The 27,497-nt window shown below is 43.9% G+C and overlaps 1 protein-coding gene across 2 annotated transcripts in view; it reads right to left on the bottom strand.

The window, feature by feature from the left end:
• The window catches only part of LOC137323067 (uncharacterized), a 112,021-nt gene extending 84,839 nt beyond the window's left edge, over nt 1-27,182 (bottom strand). Inside the window, exons 1-4 of one of the 2 annotated variants that reach the window (XM_067986467.1) lie at nt 27,101-27,182; nt 26,891-26,973; nt 10,520-10,822; nt 8,779-9,042 (exon numbers count right to left, since the gene is read on the bottom strand). In XM_067986467.1, the coding sequence (XP_067842568.1) occupies nt 8,779-9,042; nt 10,520-10,822; nt 26,891-26,973; nt 27,101-27,105 (655 nt within the window). In that variant the 5' untranslated portion in view covers nt 27,106-27,182. The remainder of the gene's footprint in view (nt 1-8,778; nt 9,043-10,519; nt 10,823-26,890; nt 26,974-27,100) is intronic. The other variant, XM_067986468.1, reaches the window with a different exon arrangement.
• Between the last annotated feature and the right edge of the window lie 315 nt (nt 27,183-27,497).

Below are 27,497 nucleotides of genomic sequence, written 5' to 3'. Positions count from 1 at the left end.
TTTCCACTGGCAGGAGGGTCATTAACCAGAGGACACAGATTTAAGATAATTGGCAAAAAAGCCAGAGGGGAGATGAGGAGAAGATTTTTTTTACTCAATGAGTTGTTATGATTTGGAATGCACTGCCTGAAAGTATGGTGGAAGTAGATTCAATAGTAACTTTCAAAAGGGAATTGAATACATACTTGAAAAGGAGAAATTTGCAGGGCTATTGGGAAAGAGCTGGGGAGTGGGACTAATTGGATAGCTCTTTCATAGAGGCAAGATGGCTTCCTTCTGTGCTGTATCTTTCTATAATTCTATGAGAAGTTGATGGAATCACTAGGGGGATGTGCCAAGGAGCCTTTGACCCATGACAGCAAGTGCAGAGGAGTTTACAGCCCACCTCATGCATGGCTCAGTCAAGTCATGGAATCTGATCTGGGCAGCATAGTTGAAGAGATTACCCAAATGAGGTAACGGATTGGAACAGGCTCTGCAATGGAGTCTTTTCACCCACAGATCAACAGGCACAAGTGACATGGAGGCTTACAGCAAGGGCCAGCTGGTGCTACCAATGGGTGTTGTTGCTGTCTCTCCAAATGGCAACACTTCCACAGTACTCCACCCATCCCCTCCCCACTAGTGGAATCCCACGAAGAATCACTAGAATAGGGAACCAAGCACAGCATGAGCCAAGTATTAGGAAAGGGAAGAACCGTGGTGGCAGACGGTAGGTACAGAAACACTTTTACATTTTCATTAATAAATGATTTGTGTGCATCACTAGCTGAGTTAGCAGAGTTTCATACCAGAAGTGAGGGGTTAGGACATGGTCAGAATGGCATTGGTGGAAAAGAAGGAAGGTGTAGTGGGATCTGTTGAGGTTTCGCTTTTATTGAAGGGATGGGGGAAGACTTTATTTGGTGGGGGAAAGAAAGGGTTGTGGTGTTGCTCAGGAGAAAATGCCTTGAATCAGGACCTATTGAATGTCTCAGCCAGCCCTCAAAGATCCTTGTGGTGCTCCTTCAACCTATTCTACCATCTTTTTACAGTTGTTCTTCTGAGGTCTCTGCTGCAGCTCTTCCAGGCAAGTACCACTCAGGTTGTGGAGAATGTAGCACATCAGGGTGATCCAGGAAACTTTTGCTGGGTTGTACTGTAGGATGCCCCCGATCTGTCAAGGCATTGGAAGCACTGCTGGAGGATGCCAAAGCTACAGTGGGTGTATTTGATCCCCCAGGTGCTAGCCCTCCACTTGCTTGACATCAGCACAGACTCCCCGTACATGAAGGTATTATGAGTGCTGCCTTGGAATTTGTCAGTGACTTGCATGACGCAGTGCAGATGAACACATACAAGCTGGACGTTGATGAATAGATGTCCTTGTGGTTCATGGAACAAAAAGGACTACATTGGTGATATCGATAATACCGCTGGACTTTGGGGAATTCTGTCACTCTGAAGAAGCTCAGGGCTCAAATCTGTTGCTCCCTATAGTCCGGGGGAACTTAATGTGATTATTGGATCTTTTGAACAAGGCATCAGTCAATTGTTGAATGCAATGATGCACTACTGACTGACTGATGTCACTAATGTCCCCAGTGTAGAGACCCAAAGCACAAATAATTAAGGGAGCAGGACTTTGACTGGCATTGGCAGCACTGTACCCATCTCTCCGCATGACTGCAGGTTCTCCTGCAACAGCTCACAGAGTTCTTGGACCATCTTCCTGAGGAAACAGGTCTTCAAAGGTATTGATCTTCTGTCAGTTAAAAATAGTCCTGCGGGGTGATAAATTTGTCCTTCTAGGTAAGACAGGATAGGTCCCCTCATCCTCCAATGATGCCTCACCTTCCTGGCTTCCAAAATGGCCTGCTGTTCATCATGCTCCTCTTCCTTCAAATCGGCCAAGTATAAAGGTACTCTAAATGGAGCCTCCATAATGCAAGAGGATAGTGGTCTGAAAGAAATCTCCAGGACTTCCTTAACTCTCCTGCCCACAGAACGCACCTTGGGCAATAGCAGAATTTGCCAAAATCAGCTAAATCAATGCCCAAAGGCAGCAGAGCAAATTTATTTGCAACTTTCAGCTTACCCATTTAGAGTTGGTGGACACTGAAATGATAGAGCCCATGTTTATATGAGGGCTGCCTGCCGTTGATGTGCCACCAGAGGAATGCCAGTTGTAGGAGATAGTAACGTCATCAGCACTGATTTAATAAAATTTGAGTATCTGCGCCTCATCCCAAAACCCAAGAGGAAGTCAGGGCCCAGTACAGTCTATATTGGTTCCCATACCTTCAGGCATTAGTCTTTGTACGAACTGCTGTTGTTGGTTTGTGACCTTTTCTTAATTGAATGACGTTTCATATACCATGGCTAGGGGATCTATTTCCCATGCTTCATGTCAAATTTTTATGAGTTTTAAGTTCTTCAAGGTGAGTGATATCACATGTACAGATTATGTGTGGTGTAAAGGTCCTTCTACTCCTCCTTCTGCCTTAGTCTCACTTTAAAGATTACCCCACAGCACCAGTGTGATTTACTATCTCTTACATAGAGCTTTGACTCTGAAAATCCCTTACCTCAAAATACCACTGTGAAAGGTTACAGAGTAATAAAATGGCAGTAAATGCTAATGATCTTGCAGAACTAGATTTCTTCAGAACAATTCCCTCCAGAAAGAAGTGGTGTACCCGAAATTGAGCGAGAGCTGGGGTGGCAAAGACTGGTGACAATATAACCAAGTGGAAGCTGAGAAACGATCCAAGATGTGAATGTGGAGAGCCAAAGCAAATACTTGAACATTGCCCGATACACTGCACTATTCGAGATAAATGACAACACCGGATCCTAGCTATGTTTTTGGAGCGATAAGCTGTGAATGAATCTTTCACATAAACCTTTCTGTATGAGACTTCCAATTTATGTATTTCATTTCTTCTGTGCGAGATACAGAAGAAATTAAATTAATTTGTGTCAATTTGCTTTGAATTACGAGCAGTTTTGTGCTATCAAGCATACTCAAAAACATTCATCTGCCTTTACTGCTCATCTCGACCATTCATCCGTAGTTGGACACCATTCACAGATCACTGCCTCCTCTTAATATTTGATGACCTTTTTAGATATCAGTTTCATTTTTACTGGATCAGTAATTACACTCCAATCTACTTTGACAAGTGCACTTCATTGTGTAGATGTTTGCTGTTTCCTGTTCCAATGCACACTACACAATCAACATTAAAATCATTTCTTAGTCCATAGAGTCATAGAGTTATACAGCACGGATAGAGGCCCTTCGGCCCATCGTGTCCGCGCCGGCCATCAAGCCCTGTCTAATCTAATCCCATATTCCAGCATTTGGTCCATAGCCTTGTATGCTATGGCATTTCAAGTGCTCATCCAAATGCTTCTTGAATGTTGTGAGGGTTCCTGCCTCCACAACCCTTTCAGGCAGTGAGTTCCAGACTCCAACCACCCTCTGGGTGAAAAAGTTCTTTCTCAAATCCCCTCTAAACCTCCCGCCTTTTACCTTGAATCTATGTCCCCTTGTTATAGAACCCTCAACAAAGGGAAAAAGCTCCTTAGTATCCATCCTATCTGTGCCCCTCATAATTTTGTACACCTCAATCATGTCCCCCCTCAGCCTCCTCTGCTCCAAGGAAAACAAACCCAATCTTCCCAGTCTCTCTTCATAGCTGAAGCGCTCCAGCCCTGGTAACATCCTGGTGAATCTCCTGTGCACCCTCTCCAAAGCGATCACATCCTTCCTGTAGTGTGGCGACCAGAACTGCACACAGTACTCCAGCTGTGGCCTAACCAGTGTTTTATACAGCTCCATCATAACCTCCTTGCTCTTATATTCTATGCCTCGGCTAATAAAGGCAAGTATCCCATATGCCTTCTTTACCACCTTATCTACCTGTTCCGCCGCCTTCAGGGATCTGTGAACTTGCACACCAAGATCCCTCTGACCCTCTGTCTTGCCTAGGGTCCTCCCATTCATTGTGTATTCCCTTGCCTTGTTAGTCCCTCCAAAGTGCATCACCTCGCACTTTTCCGGGTTAAATTCCATTTGCCACTGTTCCACCCATCTGACCAACCCATCTATATCGTCCTGCAGACTGAGGCTATCCTCCTCGCTATTTACCACCCTACCAATTTTTGTATCATCAGCGAACTTACTGATCATACCTTTTACATTCATATCCAAGTCATTAATGTAGACCACAAACAGCAAGGGACCCAGCACCGATCCCTGTGGTACCATCTGGTCAATTGAATGCTAGTAGGCTCCCTTAGATTTGTCTCCTGGCCTGGTAGATTGGTAACATGGCATCCTCAGTAAAATTTGTGAATAGTCTTATCAAAACTATTTGTATAAGCTCCTTCAGTATGAAGATGCTGAAACACTCTAAAATGCATGGTGTCTGTTTAATATGATGGTACATCTCTGTGTGAACGCATTGACCACATGGAAATCCCAAGAAAACTAATATTGAATCAGGGACAGGGACTTGATAAAATTAACATAAGTAAAGCAACAGTAATGAAGAAAATAATAGCACTAAAGAATGACAAATCCCCAGGACCAGATGGTTTCCATCCCAGGGTTTTAAAGGAAGTAGTTGAGCACATTGAAGATGTCCTAACTATAATTTTTCAAAGTTCTCTAGATTCAGGAACTGTCCCTCTAGATTGGAAAATTGCACATGATACTCCGCTTTTTAAGAAAGGAGAGAGAGGAAAAGCGGGGAACTATGGACATTTGTTGTGGGGAAAATGCTGGAGTCTATAATTAAGGATAGGGTGACTGAACACCTCGAGAATTTTCAGTTAATCAGAGAGAGCCAGCATGGATTTGTGAAAGGTAGGTCGTGCCTGACAAACCTGATTGAATTTTTTGAAGAGGTGACTAAAGTAGTGGACAGGGGAATGTCAATGGATGTTATTTATATGGACTTCCAGAAGGCATTTGATAAGGTCCCACATAAGAGACTGTTAGATAAGATGGAATCGAGGGAAAAGTACGGACTTGGTTAGGAAGTTGGCTGAGCGAAAGGCGACAGAGAGTAGGGATAATGGGTAGGTACTCACATTGGCAGGATGTGACTAGTGGAGTCCCGCAGGGATCTGTCTTGGGCCTCAACTATTCACAATATTTATTAACGACTTAGATGAAGACATAGAAAGTTTCATATCTAAGTTTGCTGATGACACAAAGATTGGTGGCATTGTAGTGTAGATGAAAACATAAAATTGGCAGTGTAGATGAAAACATAAAATTACAAAGCAATATTGATAGATTAGGTGAATGGGCAAAACTGTGGCAAATGGAATTCAATGTAGACAAATGTGAGGTCATCCACTTTGGATCAAAAAAGGATAGAACAGGGTACTTTCTAAATGGTAAAAAGTTAAAAACAGTGGATGTCCAAAGGGACTTAGGGGTTCATGTACATAGATCATTGAAGTGTCATGAACAGGTGCAGAAAATAATCAATAAGGCTAATGGAATGTTGGCCTTTATATCTAGAGGAATAGAATACAAGGGGGCAGAAGTTATGCTGCAGCTATACAAAACCCTGGTTAGACCGCACCTGGAGTACTGTGAGCAGTTCTGGGCACCGCACCTTTGGAAGGACATATTGGCCTTGGAGGGAGTGCAGCGTAGGTTTACTAGAATGATACCCGGACTTCAAGGGTTAAGTTACGAGGAGAGATTACACAAATTGGGGTTGTATTCTCTAGAGTTTCGAAGGTTAAGAGGTGATCTGATCGAAGTTTATAAGATATTAAGGGGAACAGATAGGGTGGATAGAGAGAAACTATTTCCGCTGGTTGGGGATTTTAGGAGTCGGGGGCACAGTCTAAAAATTAGAGCCAGACCTTTCAGGAGCAAGATTAGAAAACATTTCTACACACAAAGGGTGGTAGAAGTTTGGAACTCTCTTCCGCAAACGGCAATTGATACTAGCTCAATTGCTAAATTTAAATCTGAGATAGATAGCTTTTTGGCAACCAAAGGTATTAAGGGATATGGGCCAAAGGCAGGTATATGGAGTTAGATCACAGATCAGCCATGATCTTATCAAATGGCAGAGCAGGCATGAGGGGCTGAATGGCCTCCTCCTGTTCCGATGTTCCTATTACATAGAATTACATAGAATATACAGCATAGAAACTGGCCATTCAGCCCAACCAGTCTCTGCCGGTATTTATGCTCCACACGAGCTTCCTCCCACCCCTCTTCATCTAACTCTATCAGCATATCCTTCTATTCCTTTCTCCCTCAATTGTTTATCTAGCTTCCCCTTAAATACCCCTATGCTATTTGCCTTCTGGTAGCGAGCTCCACGTTCTAACCACTCTCTGGGTAGAAAAGTTTCTCCTGAATTCCCTATTGGATTTATTAGTGACTATCTTATATTTATGGCCCCTCGTTTTAGTCTCCCCCACAAGTGGAAACATCTTCTCTACCTCTACCCTAACACACCCCTTCATAATCTTAAAGACCTCTATCAGGTCACCCCTCAGCCTCCACTTTTTGAGACCAAAGAGCTCCAGCCTGTTCAATCTTTCCTGATAGGTATAACCTCTCAGTTCTCGTATCATGCTTTTTTGCACCTTCTCCATACTCTAACTTCTCTGCTTTTCAATTCTATAGAAATGAATTCCAGTGCTTTGTTTGATTTTCTTATGGCCTTATTAACCTGCGTCGCTCCTTTTAGTGATTTGTGCATCTGTATCTCTATATCCCTACCCCATTTAGACTTTTATTTTCCAAGAACTACATGGTCTCCTTATTCTTCCTACCAAAATGCACCACCTCATACTTATTTATATTGAAATTTATCTGCCAATTACATGCCCATTCTGCAAGTTTAATAATGTCTTCATGTATTTTGGCGCATTCTTCTTTAGTATTAACTATGCCCCGTAATTTGGTGTCATCCACAAATTTTCAAATTGTACTTCCGATTCCCGAGTCATCATGGGGGTCAGTCATTTGGAGGTCAGCCATCTGGTGGTTGGTCACCAGGCAGATCGGGTATGGGGTCATCGGGGAGTCATTGGGATCAGTGGTCATTGGGGGGTCATCAGGGGCTCGGTCACGGAGGGTCGGATATCGGGGGGGGGGGGGGTGGCCAGACATCGGGGGGTTGGAGATCGTGGGGTGTTTGGAGATTTGGTGGGGAGGGTCGGACATGGGGAGGGGATTGGAAGATCGCATGTGTGGGATCACGACAGGTAGGCTTATTCAGCCTGGAGGAAACACTCCTGCTCCTCCTGGCCCACAAGCAGTGCAATAAAGGCACTTACCTGCTGACTGAGTCTTTTCGCCTCCTCTTACGTGGCGTGAAGTGGAAGGCCTGGGAATCCTGGCCCCCAGGAGTTAAAAATAAATAACCTGTCAAAACGGAGGACCACAGCCTCCTTAAAAGATGTCACTTGAGAGCGGGTTGATCGCCCGCCCCTCAACCCACCTCCGTTATAACTGGAAGTGGGCACATTGGAGGCGAGGTTTTACATTTTTATGATTTTTTTACCTTCCCACCCACCCATTCGTGGGGTTAAAATTTACTCCCATGACTTCAAATCCCACTATGGTAGGTTGTGAAGGTGAATTCAAGAAATCTGGTCATTTGTAGGCTAGCACCAGAAAATGACTATGGAAGGGAACCTGCCACCCTTACTGGCCTAACATGACTCTAATCCCATTCTATGTCCTTGATTCTCAATTCCCTCATGGCAACTAGGGATGGGTAATAATTACTGCTTTGCCACATCCAAAGAACAACTATGGGTTGGTTATGTGTGGTTTGGTGTCTTGTGACTGGTAACTTTCACACCTGTCCACCAGTCAGCCTTTCCTCCCTGTCTATATTTGAGCAAATCAGCATGATTAATTGAACAGATATTGGCCATTTGAGCCAATCAGGTAAGTGTGACATACACAATGCCTTTGTGACACTCTGCAAACCAGAAAAAGGCTTTTAATTGGATATATTTCAGTTTAAAATTTCTTTGTAGTAGTGGAGTTTGAAGAAATGCTTTCAACAAAGTATAAAAGAAAATGAAAGAATGACTAGCAATTATAAAGCACCTTCCATGACCTCAGCACATCCCAAAGCACTTTACAGCCAATGAAGTACTTTTGAAGTGTAGTCACTGCTGTAATGTAGGAAATGCGGCGGCCAATTTGCGCACAGCAAGGTCTCACAAACAGCAACATGATAATGGCCAAATAATCTGTTTTTAGTGTTGCTGGTTGAGGGATAAATATTGCCCAGGACCGACCGGGGAGAACTCCCCAGCTCTCCTTCAAAATAATGCCATGGGATCTTTTACTTCCACCTGAGAGGACAGTCAGGACCTCAGTTTAAAGTTTCATCTGACAGTATAGATCTCCCTCAGTACTGAACTGAAGTGCCAGCCTAGATTCTGTGCTCAAGTCTCTGGAGTAGGACTTGAACCCACAACCTCCTGACTCAAAGGCGAGAGTGCCACCACTGAGCCTCGACTGACAATTAAAATAAGATAATAATTTTAAACAAAAGTGTTTGTTCTTTTTGGTGTTGTGGCAGTAAATAATTGTGGCAGCTGTGCAGGTTGCTACAGAGCAATGAAGTCAATGATCACATTACTTTGATGTGAGGTTAGAATCACACGGTCCAGCCAGCCGATTGATACGGATGGTGAGTTTGCACATTTCTCAGCCAGACTGCTATCTAAAGCCCTCCCATCCTACCATACAATAAAAGGTAACAGATTTTAAAAATACATACTTACATCTTACAAACAGTTCCATTGGTGCAGAAAGGGTTGGATGATTTTTCAGAGAGGTTACGTTCTCCGAGCTGTTTCGAAGTTGTGTTGGCTTGTAGTTGCTGGTAACAGTTCTGGTTGCATTTTGATGTTTGGCCCTATTTCTTCCTCTCATTGAGCTGTTTGATGGCACCCATACAATATTGGGTACTAGGCCACCGTTAGCAGCTCTGCACACAAGGTAATCTTTAAAGCCACTGTGATGTTTTGTAGTAATAACAGGAGGGACTAGAGAGGGCAACAAATTAGGACATTATTTGCCATTTAGAACAAATGAAGACTGCAATATCATTCAGGGATTAAGCATCTCATTACATCATTGGATTCAATTTTCTGACAATAGTATTTCTTAATTTCTAAGCATCTTAAAATCCATTTAAATGCACATTTTCAGTGATCTGATTTATCTTGACAAAATCATACTATCCAGGAATATGCACACTGATTGTCTTCTCTAAACTTAAAAATATTTAGAAGATTTTTTATGATACAGCTAGGCCATGGTTTACATAGCGAGGAAGATGACCAGCAAATAAAGTCCTGCCATGAGCATTATACACTGGATTATGCTACTGAAGCCCAGAAGGCTCCCAATCCTTCAGGCCCCTGCTTACTACTTGCAAAGAATTTATAAGTGGACCAAACTTCCTAAAAATGTTGATGTAGAGTGAAAATGGCTCACAGCAAACCCATAACTCCAAGTATTGCTTGTAGTGTGCTTTAAGAAGTTTAAGGTCAGGTTATCGCAGCCATGACGCTTCCATTATCACCCTCAATAATCATAAATGGACATGAAGTTAGGCTCAATGGGCCAGTCAATATTCAAGATATTGGGCCAGAAATTGCTCCCAAAATAACAGAGGAGCTCAATCCATTTTTAGTGATGAATCGAAGGAACAAGTTCCCACGTTTGCACATTCGCAGCGAAACGTGAAAATCCGGAACTTGCTCCTAGTGGTTCACCGGCGATATGACAGCTTCGAGTTAAAGGGCCATCGCACGCTGCAATCAGAGAAATCATTGACAAAGTGCAAACTTGCTTATCTGCCTAGCTGGAAATTAATTACATCACCAAACAGGTACGCTTAAAAATACTAGGTCTAAACTAAGTTTTAATAGTCTTAATGTCTGTCAAACAACTAAAAATTAACTTTTAAAAATGTGGAGTCTCATTACTCCATATTTTAATAGTTTTGGTCATTAAAAACACTTTTTTAAATTAAAAAATTTTTTTTTACTTTTCCCTTCTTTCTCTTTAATTTAATTCAATTATTTCTTTGGCTTTTTATTAAAAAAAGTTTTTATTTACAATGACATACAGAATACTAACTTTAAATGAATGAAGTCTGCTCGCCTGCTTGAGCAATGCAGCCTAAATCCATGGGCATGACTTCCCTTCCTGACAGATTTTGTGGGCGTATCTTCTCCTCACAAACCTCTCCAGCCATGCAGCAACTCACGCTGCTCAGTGGCTGGGTTGATAACGCACATTTTTTGAAGTTCAAATTCAAACAATTCAACATCACAGAGCCCGCAGTAAATATTTTCGTTAATTTAATTTGCAGGAGCTGCGGTGAGCGTTGCCTCGCCGCTCTGCATGATTTCTGGCCCATTGTTTGAAAACCACTCAAAAGTCTTATCTTCTCACCGCCTAACATAATACAATGACAAGGGGTAATGAAAAGTTTTATTACAGTCAACTTACTCAGAACTGTCAGCATTACTCGCTTTTCTGTGGTTGCGCAGGAGTTTGTAAATACACGTGTGTTTGGCTTTTCAGCAGAAAGCTGGTTATTACTGGCTCTGTTGGTTAATGAGGCATTGATGAGTTTCAAACAGGTAGCATTTTCTAAAGTGCTGTCATTTAAGATTACACCAAGGAAATGCACCGTTCCCTTGTGTTCCACCTGCCATCGAGGCTGCCTGATTGCTGATTTTTCAGTTAATTCACAACCTGAGCCCACACCATTTCCAAGTCCAGGTCGAAGATTTTTATGCGTTTGTTTCCCTGCAGAAATAATTTAACATTAATACCAAAAATCTTAAAGTCATGTAAATATAATAAATAAAAACAGAAAATGCTGGAGAAGATCTCAGCAAGTCAGGCAGCATCTGTGGAGAAAGAAACAGAGTGAACATTTCTGGTCGAAGACCTTTCGTCAGAACTGGAAGATGTTAAAGTTTTTTTTTTATTCGTTCACGGGATGTGGGCGTCGCTGGCAAGGCCGGCATTTATTGCCCATCCCTAATTGCCCTCGAGAAGGTGGTGGTGAGCCGCCTTCTTGAACCGCTGCAGTCCGTGTGGTGACGGTTCTCCCACAGTGCTGTTAGGAAGGGAGTTCCAGGATTTTGACCCAGCGACAATGAAGGAACGGCGATATATTTCCAAGTCGGGATGGTGTGTGACTTGGAGGGGAACGTGCAGGTGGTGTTGTTCCCATGCGCCTGCTGCTCTTGTCCTTCTAGGTGGTAGAGGTCGCGGGTTTGGGAGGTGCTGTCGAAGAAGCCTTGGCGAGTTGCTGCAGTGCATCCTGTGGATGGTGCACACTGCAGCCACTGTGCTCCGGTGGTGAAGGGAGTGAATGTTTAGGGTGGTGGATGGGGTGCCAATAAAGCGGGCTGCTTTATCTTGGATGGTGTCGAGCTTCTTGAGTGTTGTTGGAGCTGAACTCATCCAGGCAAGTGGAGAGTATTCCATCACACTCCTGACTTGTGCCTTGTAGATGGTGGAAAGGCTTTGGGGAGTCAGGAGGTGAGTCACTCGCCGCAGAATACCCAGCCTCTGACCTGCTCTCGTAGCCACAGTATTTATATGGCTGGTCCAGTTAAGTTTCTGGTCAATGGTGACCCCCAGGATGTTGATGGTGGGGGATTCGGCGATGGTAATGACGTTGAATGTCAAGGGGAGGTGGTTAGACTCTCACTTGTTGGAGATGGTCATTGCCTGGCACTTATCTGGTGCGAATGTTACTTGCCACTTATGAGCCCAAGCCTGGATGTTGTCCAGGTCTTGCTGCATGCAGGCTCGGACTGCTTCATTATCTGAGGGGTTGCGAATGGAACTGAACACTGTGCAGTCATCAGTGAACATCCCCATTTCTGACCTTATGATGGAGGGAAGGTCATTGATGAAGCAGCTGAAGATAGTTGGGCCTAGGACACTGCCCTGAGGAACTCCTGCAGCAATGTCCTGGGGCTGAGATGATTGGCCTCCAACAACCACTACCATTTTCCTTTGTGCTAGGTATGACTCCAGCCACTGGAGAGTTTTCCCCCTGATTCCCATTGACTTCAATTTTACTAGGGCTCCTTGGTGCCACACTCGGTCAAATGCTGCCTTGATGTCAAGGGCAGTCACTCTCACCTCACCTCTGGAATTCAGCTCTTTTGTCCATGTTTGGACCAAGGCTGTAATGAGGTCTGGAGCCGAGTGGTCCTGGCGGAACCCAAACTGAGCATCGGTGAGCAGGTTATTAGTGAGTAAGTGCTGCTTGATAGCACTGTCGACGACACCTTCCATCACTTTGCTGATGATTGAGAGTAGACTGAAGGGGCGGTAATTGGACGGATTGGATTTGTCCTGCTTTTTGTGGACAGGACATACCTGGGCAATTTTCCACATTGTCGGGTAGATGCCAGTGTTGTAGCTGTACTGGAACAGCTTGGCTAGAGGCGCAGCTAGTTCTGGAGCACAAGTCTTCAGCACTACAGCTGGGATGTTGTCAGGGCCCATAGCCTTTGCTGTATCCAGTGCACTCAGCCGTTTCTTGATATCACGTGGAGTGAATCGAATTGGCCGAAGACTGGCTTCCGTGATGGTGGGGATATCGGGAGGAGGCTGAGATGGATCATCCACTCGGCACTTCTGGCTGAAGATGGTTGCAAACGCTTCAGCCTTGTCTTTTGCACTCACATGCTGGACTCCGCCATCATTGAGAATGGGGATGTTTGCAGAGCCTCCTCCTCCCGTTAGTTGTTTAATTGTCCACCACCATTCACGACTGGATGTGGCAGGACTGCAGAGCTTTGATCTGATCCGTTGGTTGTGGAATCGCTTAGCTCTGTCTATAGCATGTTGCTTCCGCTGTTTAGCATGCATGTAGTCCTGAGTTGTAGCTTCACCAGGTTGGCACCTCATTTTTAGGTACGCCTGGTGCTGCTCCTGGCATGCTCTTCTACACTCCTCATTGAACCAGGGTTGATCCCCTGGCTTGTTGGTAATGGTAGAGTGAGGAATATGCCGGGCCATGAGGTTACAGATTGTGCTGGAATACAATTCTGCTGCTGCTGCTGATGGCCCACAGCGCCTCATGGATGCCCAGTTTTGAGCTGCTAGATCTGTTCTGATTCTATCCCATTTAGCACGGTGGTAGTGCCACACGACACGTTGGATGGTGTCCTCAGTGCGAAGACGGGACTTCATCTCCACGAGGACTGTGCGGTGGTCACTCCTACCAATACTGTCATGGACAGATGCATTTGCGACAGGTAGATTGGTGAGGACGAGGTCAAGTAAGTTTTTCCCTCGTGTTGGTTCGCTCACCACCTGCCGCAGGCCCAGTCTAGCAGCTATGTCCTTCAGGACTCGGCCAGCTCGGTCAGTAGTGGTGCTACCGAGCCACTCTTGGTGATGGACATTGAAGTCCCCCACCCAGAGTACATTTTGTGCCCTTGCTACCCTCAGTGCTTCCTCCAAGTGGTGCTCAACATGGAGGAGGACTGATTCATCAGCTGAGGGCGGACGGTAGGTGGTAATCAGCAGGAGGTTTCCTTGCCCATGTTTGACCTGATGCCATGAGATTTCATGGGGTCCAGAGTCAATGTTGAGGACTCCCAGGGCCACTCCCTCCTGACTGTATATCACTGTACCGCCACCTCTGGTGGGTCTGTCCTGCCGGTGGGACAGGACATACCCAGGGATGGTGATGGAAGAGTCTGGGACGTTGGCTGAAAGATATGATTCTGTGAGTATGGCTATGTCAAGCTGTTGCTTGACTAGTCTGTGGGACAGCTCTCCCAATTTTGGCACAAGTCCCCAGATGTTAGTAAGGAGGACCTTGCAGGGTCGACTGGGCTTGGTGTTTTGCCGTTGTCGTGTCCGGTGCCTAGTGGTCCGATGTCGGGTGGTCCGTCCGGTTTTATTCTTATTATGACTTTTCGTAGCGAGATTTTACAACTGAGTGGCTTGCTAGGCCATTTCAGAGGGCAATTAAGAATCAACCACATTGCTGTGGGTCTGGAGTCACATATGGGCCAGACCGGGTAAGGGCAGCAGGCTTCCTTCCCTAAAGTATTTGAGCAAGTACAGAGCCAGGGAAAGGGGGGAGGTAAGGAATGAACAAAAGGGAAGGTCTGTGATAGGGTGGAGGCCACGAGTGATTAAATGACAAAAGGGTTGATGGTGCAAGGCAAGGAGGGTGGAAATGGGACAAGTAAAGAAACAAAAGATTGATCCGGACTAACTGTAAATGGCAGAAGCAGAACCATTCCCAGCACTAGCTGACCGAAAAAATGGGAGCAGTCATTATGATCTGAAGTTATTGAAATCAATGTTGATTCCGGAAGGTTAATTTTGATAGTAAGAACTTCTTGGCTTATAGTACTGCGTCTTCAACAATGAAACTAAGAAAATTCTTTAACAGTAGATTAATTCTCTACCACTCATGTCCTGTCCTGCATTAAGACCATCGGCCACCCTTGCTGACCTACATTGGCTCCCAGTCACTCAAAGCATTACATTTAAAATCCTTGGTCTTATCTTTAAATCCCTCTATGGATTCACTCCACCCTCTCTGTGCAATCTGCTCAGACCTATGAACACCCCATTCCTCTGAATCCAGCCTCTTGTGCATTCTCCCTCTCTCTGCCCCTAAATTGGTGGCAGGGATCTTCAGCTACCTCAATCCTACTCTTTGGAACTTCCTCCCTAGATCTCTCTACCTCTCTAACTCCCTCAACACCTGTATAAACCTTCTTAAGATCAATTTCTTCGACCAAGCTTTCACTCACCCATCCTAATTCCTCCTTTCCTGGCTGAGCGTCTGTTTCCTTATGCCAATTTGGGTTGGGAAGTTTCTTTACGGTAAAGGTATTATAGAAATTGCAATAGATTGTTGTAAGAAATGATCTCTTTATGTAAAGTAGCTAAAGGAGCATTGTACCCTGGTATAATGCATGCATATTGTCAGGTTTGAAATCAAACGTGTACACATTAACATTAGAAGTATTCAAGACTATTAAATTACAATTTAAACCTCGGCTCCCCATGTTAGACAGTGAGTGCTGAGGAAGTGGATCTTTTATTCTGGGAATCAAAACATGTAAACAAAAAGAGAGGTTGGCTGAGAATTAAGTACAGAAATTCTTATAGAAGAATTACCATCATGTATGTTAAGACATAGGAATATAGGAACAGGAGTAGGCCATTCAGCCCCTCGTGCCTGCTCCGCCATTTGATAAGATCACGGCTGATCTGTGATCTAACTCCATATACCTGCCTTTGGCCCATATCCCTTAATACCTTTGGTTGCCAAAAAGCTATCTATCTCAGATTTAAATTTAGTAATTGAGCTAGTATCAATTGCCGTTTGCAGAAGAGTTCCAAACTTCTACCACCCTTTGTGTGTAGAAATGTTTTCTAATCATGCTCCTGAAAGGTCTGGCTCTAATTTTTCAGACTGTGCCCCCTACTCCTAAAATCCCCAACCAGCGGAAATAGTTTCTCTCTATCCACCCTATCTGTTCCCCTTAATATCTTATAAACTTCGATCAGATCACCCCTTAACCTTCGAAACTCTAGAGAATACAACCCCAATTTGTGTAATCTCTCCTCGTAACTTAACCCTTGAAGTCCGGGTATCATTCTAGTAAACCTACGCTGCACTCCCTCCAAGGCCAATATGTCCTTCCGAAGGTGCGGTGCCCAGAACTGCTCACAGTACTCCAGGTGCGGTCTAACCAGGGTTTTGTATAGCTGCAGCATAACTTCTTCCCCCTTGTACTCTAGTCCTCTAGATATAAAGGCCAGTTGAATGTTGAATGACTGGGTTTGGAGGATACTGACAGGAGCTCCAACGATAGTCGACCGATGGAGATGATGATAGTTGATCTCAGCCAGGATGACAGTACAGATGCTACCGTTGAGGTCAGCACCTTTTGAAGGAATAAAAGTTGTCCAGGGTTCTCACTTCTGATCGCTATCTAGTGATCCCTGCTGGAAACGTACTTGGGTGTATGTCAGGTTAGGACGGGATCAGGCCCAATTGTGACACCTCCTCTACTCTTTGGTTGAAGTGAGTATTGACCCCCATCATCAAGGCTCACATGTGCATAAAGGCTACTTGGATGAAGTGCTGGAGGACACACAGTTCCCATGGAGCCATAACCCACCATACAGCAAGCACCCTCAAGACTGGGGAGGAGAGAGGAAGTGAAAAAATTCACCAAGAAGGAAAAAGAATGCAAACATGGGGCATAAGTTTGCACTGCAGCAGATGTAGGAGTAAATTTTACGAGTCATTGGACTGGTGATCTCCATGTTCAAATGTACAATATGCTCCACCATCCCTCTGCCATCTCCTCAGCCCTATATCTCCTCCCAAACATTCTGTTCTTCTGACTCCAGTCCCCTACTCATTCCCTCTCCCTTTGCCCCACCATTGGTGACACAACTTTCACCCTCCTTGATTTTGCTCTCTTGATGTCCCTCTCTGAAGTTCTCTACCTCTCTCCCACCTTTAAAAATTTGTCAAAACCCATTTCTTTGATCAAGCTTTCAGTCACCCCTCCTAATCTCTCACTTCCTGGCTTGGCACCCATTTCCTTGCACCTATTTGTGAAGCTCAGCTTTGGGAGCTGTCAATTATGAAAATCACTACCTTATTTCACATCTCTACATACTGAGCTTTCAGTTTTTAGTGCAGCCTTTTACCCAATGTAAAAATTACACCTATTCAAAACTGTTACAGGTTTATATCAGTAAGTAACCAACAGTTACAAGGACTTATCCCTGACCTTCACTTGCATCATACTGTATAATGAATCAATGATCAAAGATTATCGATAATCGTAAACAGCATGCTAAGTCGGTGACCATTGCAACAGGGCAGAATGTTATGCATTGCGATGCTCACAGTAAACAGAGCGGACATCATGAACAGAGTGGATGGTGAACCGAATGGAAACTTGAAAATTTGGAGAGAGTGGGAATTAGGTGCAGAGGAGGAAAGAGGTGCTATTTTTTTTTAAAAAGCAAAAAAAAACAAAACAGATTATAAAATAATTATCTATATAGAAATCGATTATTTAGTTGAGAGAAGCAGTGCTGAGCACCAGGGGAGGAGCCCCAAGAACAGAGAGAGTGATATCACCATGATGTCACAGTGAACTGACAGGGGAAGTTCTGAGAGACCCGGAATAAAAGAGTAGGTTAATTGGGGTAAGTAAACAGTAAGTAAATCATCAAGTGTCTAAAGGGAGTTTAGGAAAAAAAGGTTTCTAAAGATTAGAAAAGACATATTTGCTCTCGAGGCAGTACAAAGAAGGTTCACTCGGTTAATCCCAGGGATGAGGGGGTGGACATATGAGGAGAGGTTGAGTAGATTGGGACTCTACTCATTGGAGTTCAGAAGAATGAGAGGCGATCTTATTGAAACATATAAGATTGTGAAGGGGCTTGATCGGGTGGATGCGGTAAGGATGTTCCCAAGGATGGGTGAAACTAGAACTAGGGGGCATAATCTTAGAATAAGGGGCTGCTCTTTCAAAACTGAGATGAGGAGAAACTTCTTCAATCAGAGGGTAGTAGGTCTGTGGAATTTGCTGCCCCAGGAAGCTGTGGAATCTACATCATTAAATAAATTTAAAACAGAAATAGACAGTTTCCTGGAAGTAAAGGGAATTAGGGGTTACGGGGAGCGGGCAGGAAATTGGACATGAATTTAGATTTGAGGTTAGGATCAGATCAGCCATGATCTTATTGAATGGCGGAGCAGGCTCAAGGGGCCGATTGGCCTACTCCTGCTCCTATTTCTTATGTTGTTATGTTCTTAAATAAAACGGACAGGCAGCTGAGACCCATTGCCTGCAATTCCTGAGCCATGTGGAAATTTCAGATCGCTTCATGGAGGGCCACACGTGCAGGAAATGCCTTCCAGTTGCTCGAGTTCAAGCTGAGAGTATCTGAGCTTGAGGGGCGGCTGGACACACTGCAGAGCACAAGGGAGGCTGAAAGTTTCATGGATCGAACGTTCCAGGAGGTGGTCACCCCGCAGCCTCAGAGAGTTCAGGATAGCAAATGGGTGGCCATCCGAAAGGGTAGGAAGAGGCAGGCAGTGAAGGAATTTTCTGGGTGTGTGGCACTCTCAAACCAGTATTTAGCATGGAATACCAGTGAGGGTGATGATACCTTGAAGGAATGCAGTCCTGATCATGGCACCATGGGGCAAAGGACTGCACGGGGCGGGGTGGGGGGGCACAGTGAAGTGTAGAAATGCAGTAGTCAAACGAGATTCGATTGTCGGGGGGCAGACAGGTGTTTCTGTGACCGCTGATGTGAGCCCCGCATGGTGTGTTGCCTCCCTGGTGCCAGGGTAAAGAATATCACGGGGCGGGTGCAAAACATTCAGTGGGGGGAATGGGAACAGCCAGAAGTTGCAGTTCATGTGGGTACCAACAACATAGGAAAGGAAAGGGATGAGGTCCTGCGGTTAGAGTTTCAGGAGCGAGGGAGGAAGTTAAAAAACAGGTCCACAAAGGTAGTAATCTCTGGATTACTCCCAGTGCCACGTACTAGTGAGTACAGAAATAGAAAGATAAGGCAGGTTAATGCGTGGCTAGAGACATGGTGCAAGAGGGAGGGCTTCAGATTCTTGGGGCACTGGGACCAGTTCTGGGGCAGGAGGGACCTGTTCAAGAGAAATGGGTAGCACCTCAACAGAACTGGAAAAAATCTCCTCGCAGGGAGGTTCTCTTGTGCTGTGGAGGAGGCTTTAAGCTAATTTGGCAGGGGGATGGACACCAGGATATAGCATTAGAAAAGAGAAACAAGGTGCACAAACGAATGGGAGAGACAGATAATACTAGAGTAAGAAAGAGTACAATATTAGGTGGGATCAGACTAATAGAATATGAGAAAGACTAAAAAAGGTTTAGAGTGCATGTGTGTAAATGCACCAAGCATGGTAAATAAGGTTGGTGAGCTGCAGGCGCAAATAGCCACATGGGAATATGATATAGTTGTGATAACGGAAAGCTGGCTCAAAAAAGGACAGGATTGAGTATTAAATATTCCTGGATAAAAGGTGTTCAGGAAAATGGGGAAGGAATAAAAGGAGGGGGGTAGCAGTATTGATTAAGGAGAATATTGCAGTGTGGAGAGAGAGCAAGTCCTTGAGGGGTCAAAGACAGAATCTATTTGGTTAGAGCCCCAGGGCATTGCTGCAGGAATTCCTCAGGGCAGTGTCCTAGGCCCAACTATCTTCAGCTGCTTCATCAATGACCTTCCCTCCATCATAAGGTCAGAAATGGGGATGTTTGTTGATGATTGCACAGTGTTGAGTTCCATTCGCAACCCCTCAGATAATGAAGTAGTCCGAGCCCACATGCAGCAAGACCTGGACAACATCCAGGCTTGGGCTGATAAGTGGCAAGTAACATTCGTGCCAGCCAAGTGCCAGGCAATGACCATCTCCAACAAGAGAGAGTCTAACCACCTCCCTTTGACATTCACCAGCATTACCATTGCCGAATCCCCCACCATCATCATCCTGGGGGTCACCATTGACCAGAAACATAACTGGACCAGCCATATAAATACTGTGGCTACAAGAGCAGGTCAGAGGCTGGGTATTCTGTGGCGAGTGACTCACCTCCTGACTCCCCAAAGCCTTTCCACCATCTACAAGGCACAAGTCAGGAGTGTGATGGAATACTCTCCACTTGCCTGGATGAGTGCAGCTCCAACAACACTCAAGAAGCTCGACACCATCCAGGACAAAGCAGCCCGCTTGATTGGCACCCCATCCACCACCCTAAACATTCACTCCCTCCACCACCGGCGCACCGGGCTGCAGTGTGTACCATCCACAGGATGCACTGCAGCAACTCACCAAGGCTTCTTCGACAGCACCTTCCAAACCCACGACCTCAACCACTGGCCTCGCCAGTGACGCCCACATCCCATGAACAAATTTTTTAAAAGTTCAGCAAGAATAGAGGTGCCATTACAGTACTGGGTGTATTCTATAAGCCACCAACTGGTGGGAAGGATGTTGAGGAGCAAATTTGCAGGGAAATTACAGAGAGGTGTAAGAACTATATAGTAATGATAATGGGGGATTTCAATTATCCTAACATAGACTGGGATAGTAATAGTGTAAAGGGCAGAGAGGGGAGGAACTTCTGAAGTGTGTTCAAGAGAACTTTCTTGATCAGTATGTTTCCAACCCAACGATGAAGGAGGCATTGCAGGATCTGGTTTGGGGATTGAAGTGGGTCAAGTGGAGCAAGTGTCAGTAGGGAAACATTTAGGGAACAGTGATCATAATATCATAAGGTTTAGATTAGTTATGAAAAAGGTCAAGAAGCAATCTAGAGTAAATGAAGGAGGGCCAATTTCAATGGGTTGAGAACGGATCTGGCCTGGGTAAAGTGGAATCAAAGATTGGCAGGCAAAACTGTAATCGAACAATGAGCGGCCTTTAAAGAGGAGATGGTTCGGGTACAATCTAGGTACATTCCCACAAGGGAGAAAGGTAGGGCAACCAAAGTCAGAGCACCCTAGATGATGAAAGAGATAGAGAGTAAGATGAAGCAGTAAAAGCATATGATAGCTGTCAGGTTGATAATACATGTGAGAACCAGGCTGAATATAGAAAATACAGAGGAGAAGTGAAAAAGGAAATAAGAGGGGCAAAGAGAGAATATGAGAATAGACTGGCTGCTAACATAAAAGGGAATCCAAAAATCTTCTATAGTCATATAAATAGTAAACAGGTAGTAAGAGGATGGGTGGGGCCAATTTGGGACCAAAATGGAGATCCATGCATGGAGGCAGAGGACATGGTTGAGGTACTAAATAAGTACTTTGCATCAGTCTTTACCAAGGAAGATGCTGCCAAATTCACAGTAAAAGAGGAGATATTGGATGGGCTAAAAATTGATAAAGAGGAGGTACTAGAAAGGCTGGCTGTACTTAAAGTAGATAAGTCACCCGGTCTGGATGGGATGCATCCTAGGTTGCCGAGGGAAGTAAGGGTAGAAATTGCAGAGGTGCTGGCCATAATCTTCCAATCCTCCTTAGATATGGGGGTGGTGCCAGAGGACTGGAGAATTGTAAATGTAACACTCTTGTTCAAAAAAGGGTGTAAGGATAAAACCAGCAACTACGGGCCAGTCAGTTTAACCTCGGTGGGGGGGAAGCTTTTAGAAACGATAATCCGGGACAAAATTAACAGTCATTTGGACAAATGTGGATTAATAAAGGAAAGCCAGCAATGATTTGTTAAAGGCAAATCATATTTAACTAACTTGATTGAGTTTCTTGATGAAGTACAGAGAGGATTGATGAGGGCAGTGCAGTTGATGTTGTGTATATGGACTTTCAAAAGGCATTTGATAAAGTGCCACATAATAGGCTTGTCAGCAAAATTGAAGTCCATGGAATAAAAGGGGCAGTGGCAGCATGGATACAAAATTAGCTAAGTGATAGGAAACAAAATAGTCGTGAATGGTTATTTTTCAGCCTGGAGGAAGGCATACAGTGGTGTTCCCCAGGGGTCAGTACTAGGACCACTGCTTTCTTTGATTTATATTAATGACTTTTATTTGGGTGTACAGGGCACAATTTCAAAATTTGCAGATGACACAAAACTTGGAAGTGTAGTAAACAGTGAAGAGGATAGTAATAGACTTCAAGATGACATTGGCAGCCTGGTGGAATGGGTGGACACATGGCAGATGAAATTTAACGCCAAGAATTGTGAAATAATACACTTTGGCAGGAAAAATGAGGAGAGGCAATATAAACTAAATGGTACAATTCTAAAGGGGTGCAAGAACAAAGAGACCTGCGGGTGTATGTGCACAAATCTTTGAAGGTGGCAGGACAGGTTGAGAAAGCGGTTAAAAAACCATACGGCATCCTGGGCTTTATAAATAGAGGCATAGAGTATAAAAGCAAGGATGTTATGTTGAACCTTTATAAAACTCTGGTTCGGCCTCAATTCTGGGCACTGCATTTTAGGAAGGATGTCAAGGCCTTAGAGAGGATGCAGAAAAGATTTACTAGAATGGTTCCAGGGATGAGGGACTTCAGTTACTTGGATAGACTAGAGAAGTTAAGGTTGTTCTCCTTACAGCAGAGAAGGTTGAGAGGAGATTTGATAGAAGTGTTCAAAATCATGAAGGCTTTGAATAAAATAAATAAAGAGAAACTCTTCCCATTGGCGGAAGGGTTGAGAACCAGAGGACACAGATTTAAGGTGATTGGCAAAACAATCAAAGGCGATGTGAGGAAAAACTTTTTTTGGCATCGAGTAGTTATGATCTGGAATGCACTGCCTGAAAGGGTGGTGGAAGGAGATTCAATCGTGGCTTTCAAATAGGAATTGGATAAATACTTGAAGGGAATAAATTTGCAGAATTACGGGGAAAGAGCGGGGGAATGGGACTAACTGGATTGCTCTTACAAAGAGCCAGCACAGGCTTGATGGGCCGAATGGCCCTCTTCTGTGCTGTAAACATTCTATGATTCTGAAACAGCATAGAACTCAAGGCAATATTTATTATTCACAAACAATGTCAGAACTAATTGCATCATTCTGTGTTTTCAGATGATATAATTTGATTTGAAAAGCATGAATTTTCATTATGGGAACAATAATTGACCCATTTGGCTGTCAGAGTGTATACTGTAAACACACTTAACAGACACAGAGGACTGCACTTAGTCTTAACGACATGGGGCTGACAGCAGTATCTGCATCTCACCTTGGACAGTGCTTATAAATCTTATGACTAGAATGATTACTATGCAGTCTTGTCTCTGAGTCTGGTAACCTTTTACCAGTGGCTCCATCTAAAAGGTAGCCCTGTCATTGATGAAGCATTTCTGCTTTTATGAATGTGTCAAATCAAGAGAGAGCAATGGTTTGATTGGGATTCATCACCATCAGTGGTCTGCCTAAGAAAGTTCCTGGCTCAATTCTCCCCTCTCCATACCACTCTGTCTTGTACTTCTCTCTTCAATTCTCCATACAATCTCCCATTCTTCAGATGGTCCAGATACCCGGAAATATGGGTTTCCCAGATATCCTTACGATTTTGACGCAATTTCAATTCTTTTCTGTGTGTTTTCTGCCCATCAGCCAGCCAGATTGACAGGCTGGCTGTCAGTCGGATGGGAGAGCAGCCAGGGAGTGGATGCTAGCAGGTAAGTCTTAGAGTGGGGGGGAGGGGGAACTTCGGTCATTGGGGGGGAGGGTAGGTCGGTCATCGGGGGAGATGTTGGGAGTCATCAGGGAGGTCCGTCATCAGAGGGTCGGTCATCGGGGGGGGGGGGGTCGGAGATCATGGGAAGGGTGTTGGAGATCGTGGGGAAGTCGGAGATCATGGAGGGGATCAGATATCATGGGGGGGGGGGGGGGGTCGGATATTGGGGGGGAGAGGGGTCGGCCGATTGTGGCAAGTAAGCTTGTTGGGCCTGGATGAAATATTCCTGGTCATCCTGGCCCACAAGCAGTGCAATAAAAGCACTTACCTGTTGACCCGGGCCTTCTCGCCTCCTCTTAGGTGGCATGAAGCAGAAGGCTCAGGAATCCCAGCCCCCAAGAGATAAAAATAAAAAACCTATTGAAATGGAGGCATGATTTTACTGATCGACCCGCCTCCTGAGAACGGGTTGGTGACCCGCTCCTCGACCCACCTCCATTAAAACCGGAAGTGGCGGGTTTGGAGGCCAGTTTTACTTTTTTACGATTTTTACCTTTCCACCTACCCCCAATCCACCCGTTCACGGGGTTAAAATTTACCCCCAGATATTTGGAAGCAAAAATAAAGCAGTACTGGAAGAGTATTTCCACACTGCAGCAAAGTTACACGTATCTAACCAACAGGAAACAACACAGCAGTGCTGAAAATATCAGATGTTATTCAACAAACAAATGAACAACAAACTTCTTACCAACCCCATTATAAAGGCATTTACAATAAAAATACAAATGCATTAGGGAGGACTAAAATCAACCAGCACTCAAATGACAATTATTCCAAATAGCACAATCTGTGCAGCTCTATCTAAACTGTGACTTAATCAAATTAAGTGGGCGCCCCTTGAAAAGATTCTACAAGTAGATAAATATTACTCAGTTGCAGCGTGATTAAATGACTGAAATAGCATCCTGTTTGCATTTCTCGTTTATTCCATGACATGTAAAATAAAGTGTTCTTGAGTGCTGAATGGAGAATTTTGCAAATAGATAATCAAGAAGTCAGATTTAAAACCCAGTGAACTTAACAATTGCTGGATTGCTGTCTGTTAAACATTCCCAAGCAACTGGTCTACCAATCATTGCCAAACAAGCAAACAAACATTGCTAAACAGATGTATTTTATTTAACATGTCAGAACCTTGGCATGCCACAAAACATCACACCACGGCAAGTCACGCCACACCATGTCACACCATAGCACGTTGCACCACATCAAGAATGGCACATTGTGCCATGCCATGCCATGTCAAAAAACATGCTAGCACTGAAGTTGTGCCCACTATTCTCAACATTAATCTCAGGAGTGCAGACAACTGCCTCTCCCTCCCCTACCCCCTCCCCGACTGTAAAAGGGTTAATCAAAGGGACAGTGACCTAATTTGGCTCTCACACAGTGTGGGTAATTGTAACTTTTGATGATAATATAAAACATAGAAACAAAAATCAAGAGAGATGTATAACAGGTGGCCGATTCGATATCGCCCTTTTTACACTATAACCAAAAGTTAAAATTACCCCCAGTGAGTAGTGACCAATTACAGCTTGTATTTATACAGTACCTTTCAGATAATGAAAGCACCAGAGCACTTCAGAGAAGCAGAACAGATGTCAAACAATTGTAGAATAAGAGTTAAGGGAGCTGGTTGAAGACATGGTTGAAGAAGTAGGTTTTGTGGGGCTTTTGATGATGGGGAGAAGGGTAGCAAGGCAAAAGGGTTTAGGGAGAGACTTCTACAGTGATGTGCCTAGATGGCTGGAGGCTAAACGACCAGTGGTTGAATGAAGAGGTGGGATACAAGGAAGGTCAGATTTCGAAGAGCAGAGGGTATGTGCTGGTAACTGTGACTGGAGCAAATTGCAGAGGTAGAATGTGGTGAGACTATGGAAGGCTTTGTAATTGAGGACAAGTATTTTGAGTTTAATGCATCTGGAGAAAGGAAGCCAATAACGTTTAGTGAAGACTGTAGTAATAGAAGAACAGGACTTGGTTCAGGATCGGATGAGATCAGTGGAGGTATGGACGAATTGGAATGTGGGAGACTATCAAGGAGAAGATGGGGGAAGTTGAGCTCGGAAGTGACAAAAACTTGGATGAGGATTTCAGCAGGGGTGGGGCGAGGTAAGAGTGGAGGCAGGAAATGTTGCGCAGTTGGAAATAGGTGATCTTGACAATGGAAAGGACATCAGCTCAGGGCCAAACAGAACATTGGGGTTACACAACCATTAGGACTAATGGAGGTCAACATCTTCTCAGTGTAGGATAGCACATAGAAGTGGACCCAAAAAAGAAGACAAAATCCTGTAAAAGATGTGCTATCCTTAACAACAAAATAAATGAAAACATTCATGGACTTCTTCCTGATGAGAATCAGTTCAGGAACAAAATATAATCTCTATTCTGATCAGAAAGGAAGCAATAAAAATCTGGAATTAAAAAAAAACTAGTATCAGTAATGGTGGCGATGAAACTACCGGATTGTCATAAAAACCCATCCGGTTCACTAATGTCCTTTAGGGAAGGAAACCTGCCGTCCTTACCCGGTCTGGCCTATATGTGACTCCAGACCCATAGCAATGTGATTGATTCTTAATCGCCCTCTGAAATGGCCTAGCAAGCCACTCGGTTGTTCAAGAAGGCGGCTCACCATCACCTTCTCAAGGGCAATTAGGGATGGGCAATAAATGCTGGCCTTGCCAGCGACGCCCACATCACATGAACGAATAAAAAAAAAAAAATTGGGTGGCAGATGTTAGAAAACCAAATGATTAATTGAACTTGCATTATTCCTCTATAGTCAGCACCTACTTTAACAACTCTTCTGCAATAGCCTCCTGAGTTTCACAGAAATGTAATTGTTTGACATAAAAATAAGGGATGATGAAAAGCTGTACCTGAAATGTTAACCCGTCTCCCGCTTTCAAATCCTGCCAGAGTCTCTGTGTGTCTCCAATTCAGTAACTTTAGTCAAAAGATCGGCCGGTATAAGTACAAAACAGAATTTTCTGTTTTAATCTCACATTGATCCTTTGGTTAAAAGTACGACAAAGAGGAATTTAATCCTAATGCCATCTTTGGTTTTCCTTTTTGAATGGAATAGTCCCTCCAACCATCCAACCGTCTACTTCTACTCAGGCAGATGCTGTCAGAACAGTATTGAGTCTGATTGCTATAAACAGGTCTCTGAATTTGTTTGCTGTCTGGTAACTGCTAATAAGAATTTTAGGGCAATGTAAAAATAATTAGCATATTGCATACATTCCGTTCACAAATTACCAGTCGGTTGTGAAATGCTTTTTGTTCAAACGATAAGTAAATTTAGCTGTGCAACTAGTTTACAGCAGAGTTTGTTCAAACCAACTTGTTCAGATGAAAGAGTTGAACTGCCCATTGACGTAGCCAGAAAACTTTTCTCTCTTTTCTATCTGAATGCTTTAAGTGTTAGAAACAAGCATTTCTAACAAACGTTCACCTGAGGAAGGAGGAAGCCTCCGAAAGCTTGTGAATTTAAAATAAAATTGCTGGACTATAACTTGGTGTTGTAAAATTGTTTACAATTGTTAGAAACAAAGCATGTTTGGAAACTTACCATTTGTGCTGAGGAACTGACATATAAGCAGATAGAATACAACCTCCATTTTCTGAGCAGTCATACGTACAGCTGAATACAATCTGTGTTTTGATCAGAAAGGAAGCAATTGAGTGGCAGGTGTTAGAAAACCAAGGGCCGGAAATTGTGCAGAGCGGCATGGCAATGATCACTGCAGCTCCTGTGAATTAAATTTACGAATGTACTTACTGCATGGCGTCGGCTTGTGTGATTATGCAGTTTTTAAAAAATGTACGAGATCAACCCAGCCTCTGAACAGCGTGGGTTGATTTGCAAGGGAAATGTCTGTGAGAATAGAAGGCACGCCCACAGAATCTGTCAGGAAGAGAAGTCATGCCCACAAGCAGGCTTCATTCATTTAAAGTAATATTCTGCAAGTCATTGTAAATAATTTTTTTATATATATAAAAAGCCAAATAAGTAATTGAATTAAATTAACGAGACAGAAGTGAAAAGTAAAAAAAAAACTTTTTAATTTTTAATTTTTTTTTAAATGACCAAAAAATAATAAAATAAGGAGTAATATGAGACCCCATATTTTTAAAATTTAATTTTTAGTTGTTTGGCAGTCTTTAAGAGTGATCGT

Source organism: Heptranchias perlo, chromosome 6, assembly GCF_035084215.1.
Source record: "Heptranchias perlo isolate sHepPer1 chromosome 6, sHepPer1.hap1, whole genome shotgun sequence".
Lineage (NCBI taxonomy): Eukaryota > Metazoa > Chordata > Chondrichthyes > Hexanchiformes > Hexanchidae > Heptranchias > Heptranchias perlo.
Note: the sequence above shows the minus strand (reverse complement) of the source record. Positions and strands in the feature narration are given on the sequence as shown.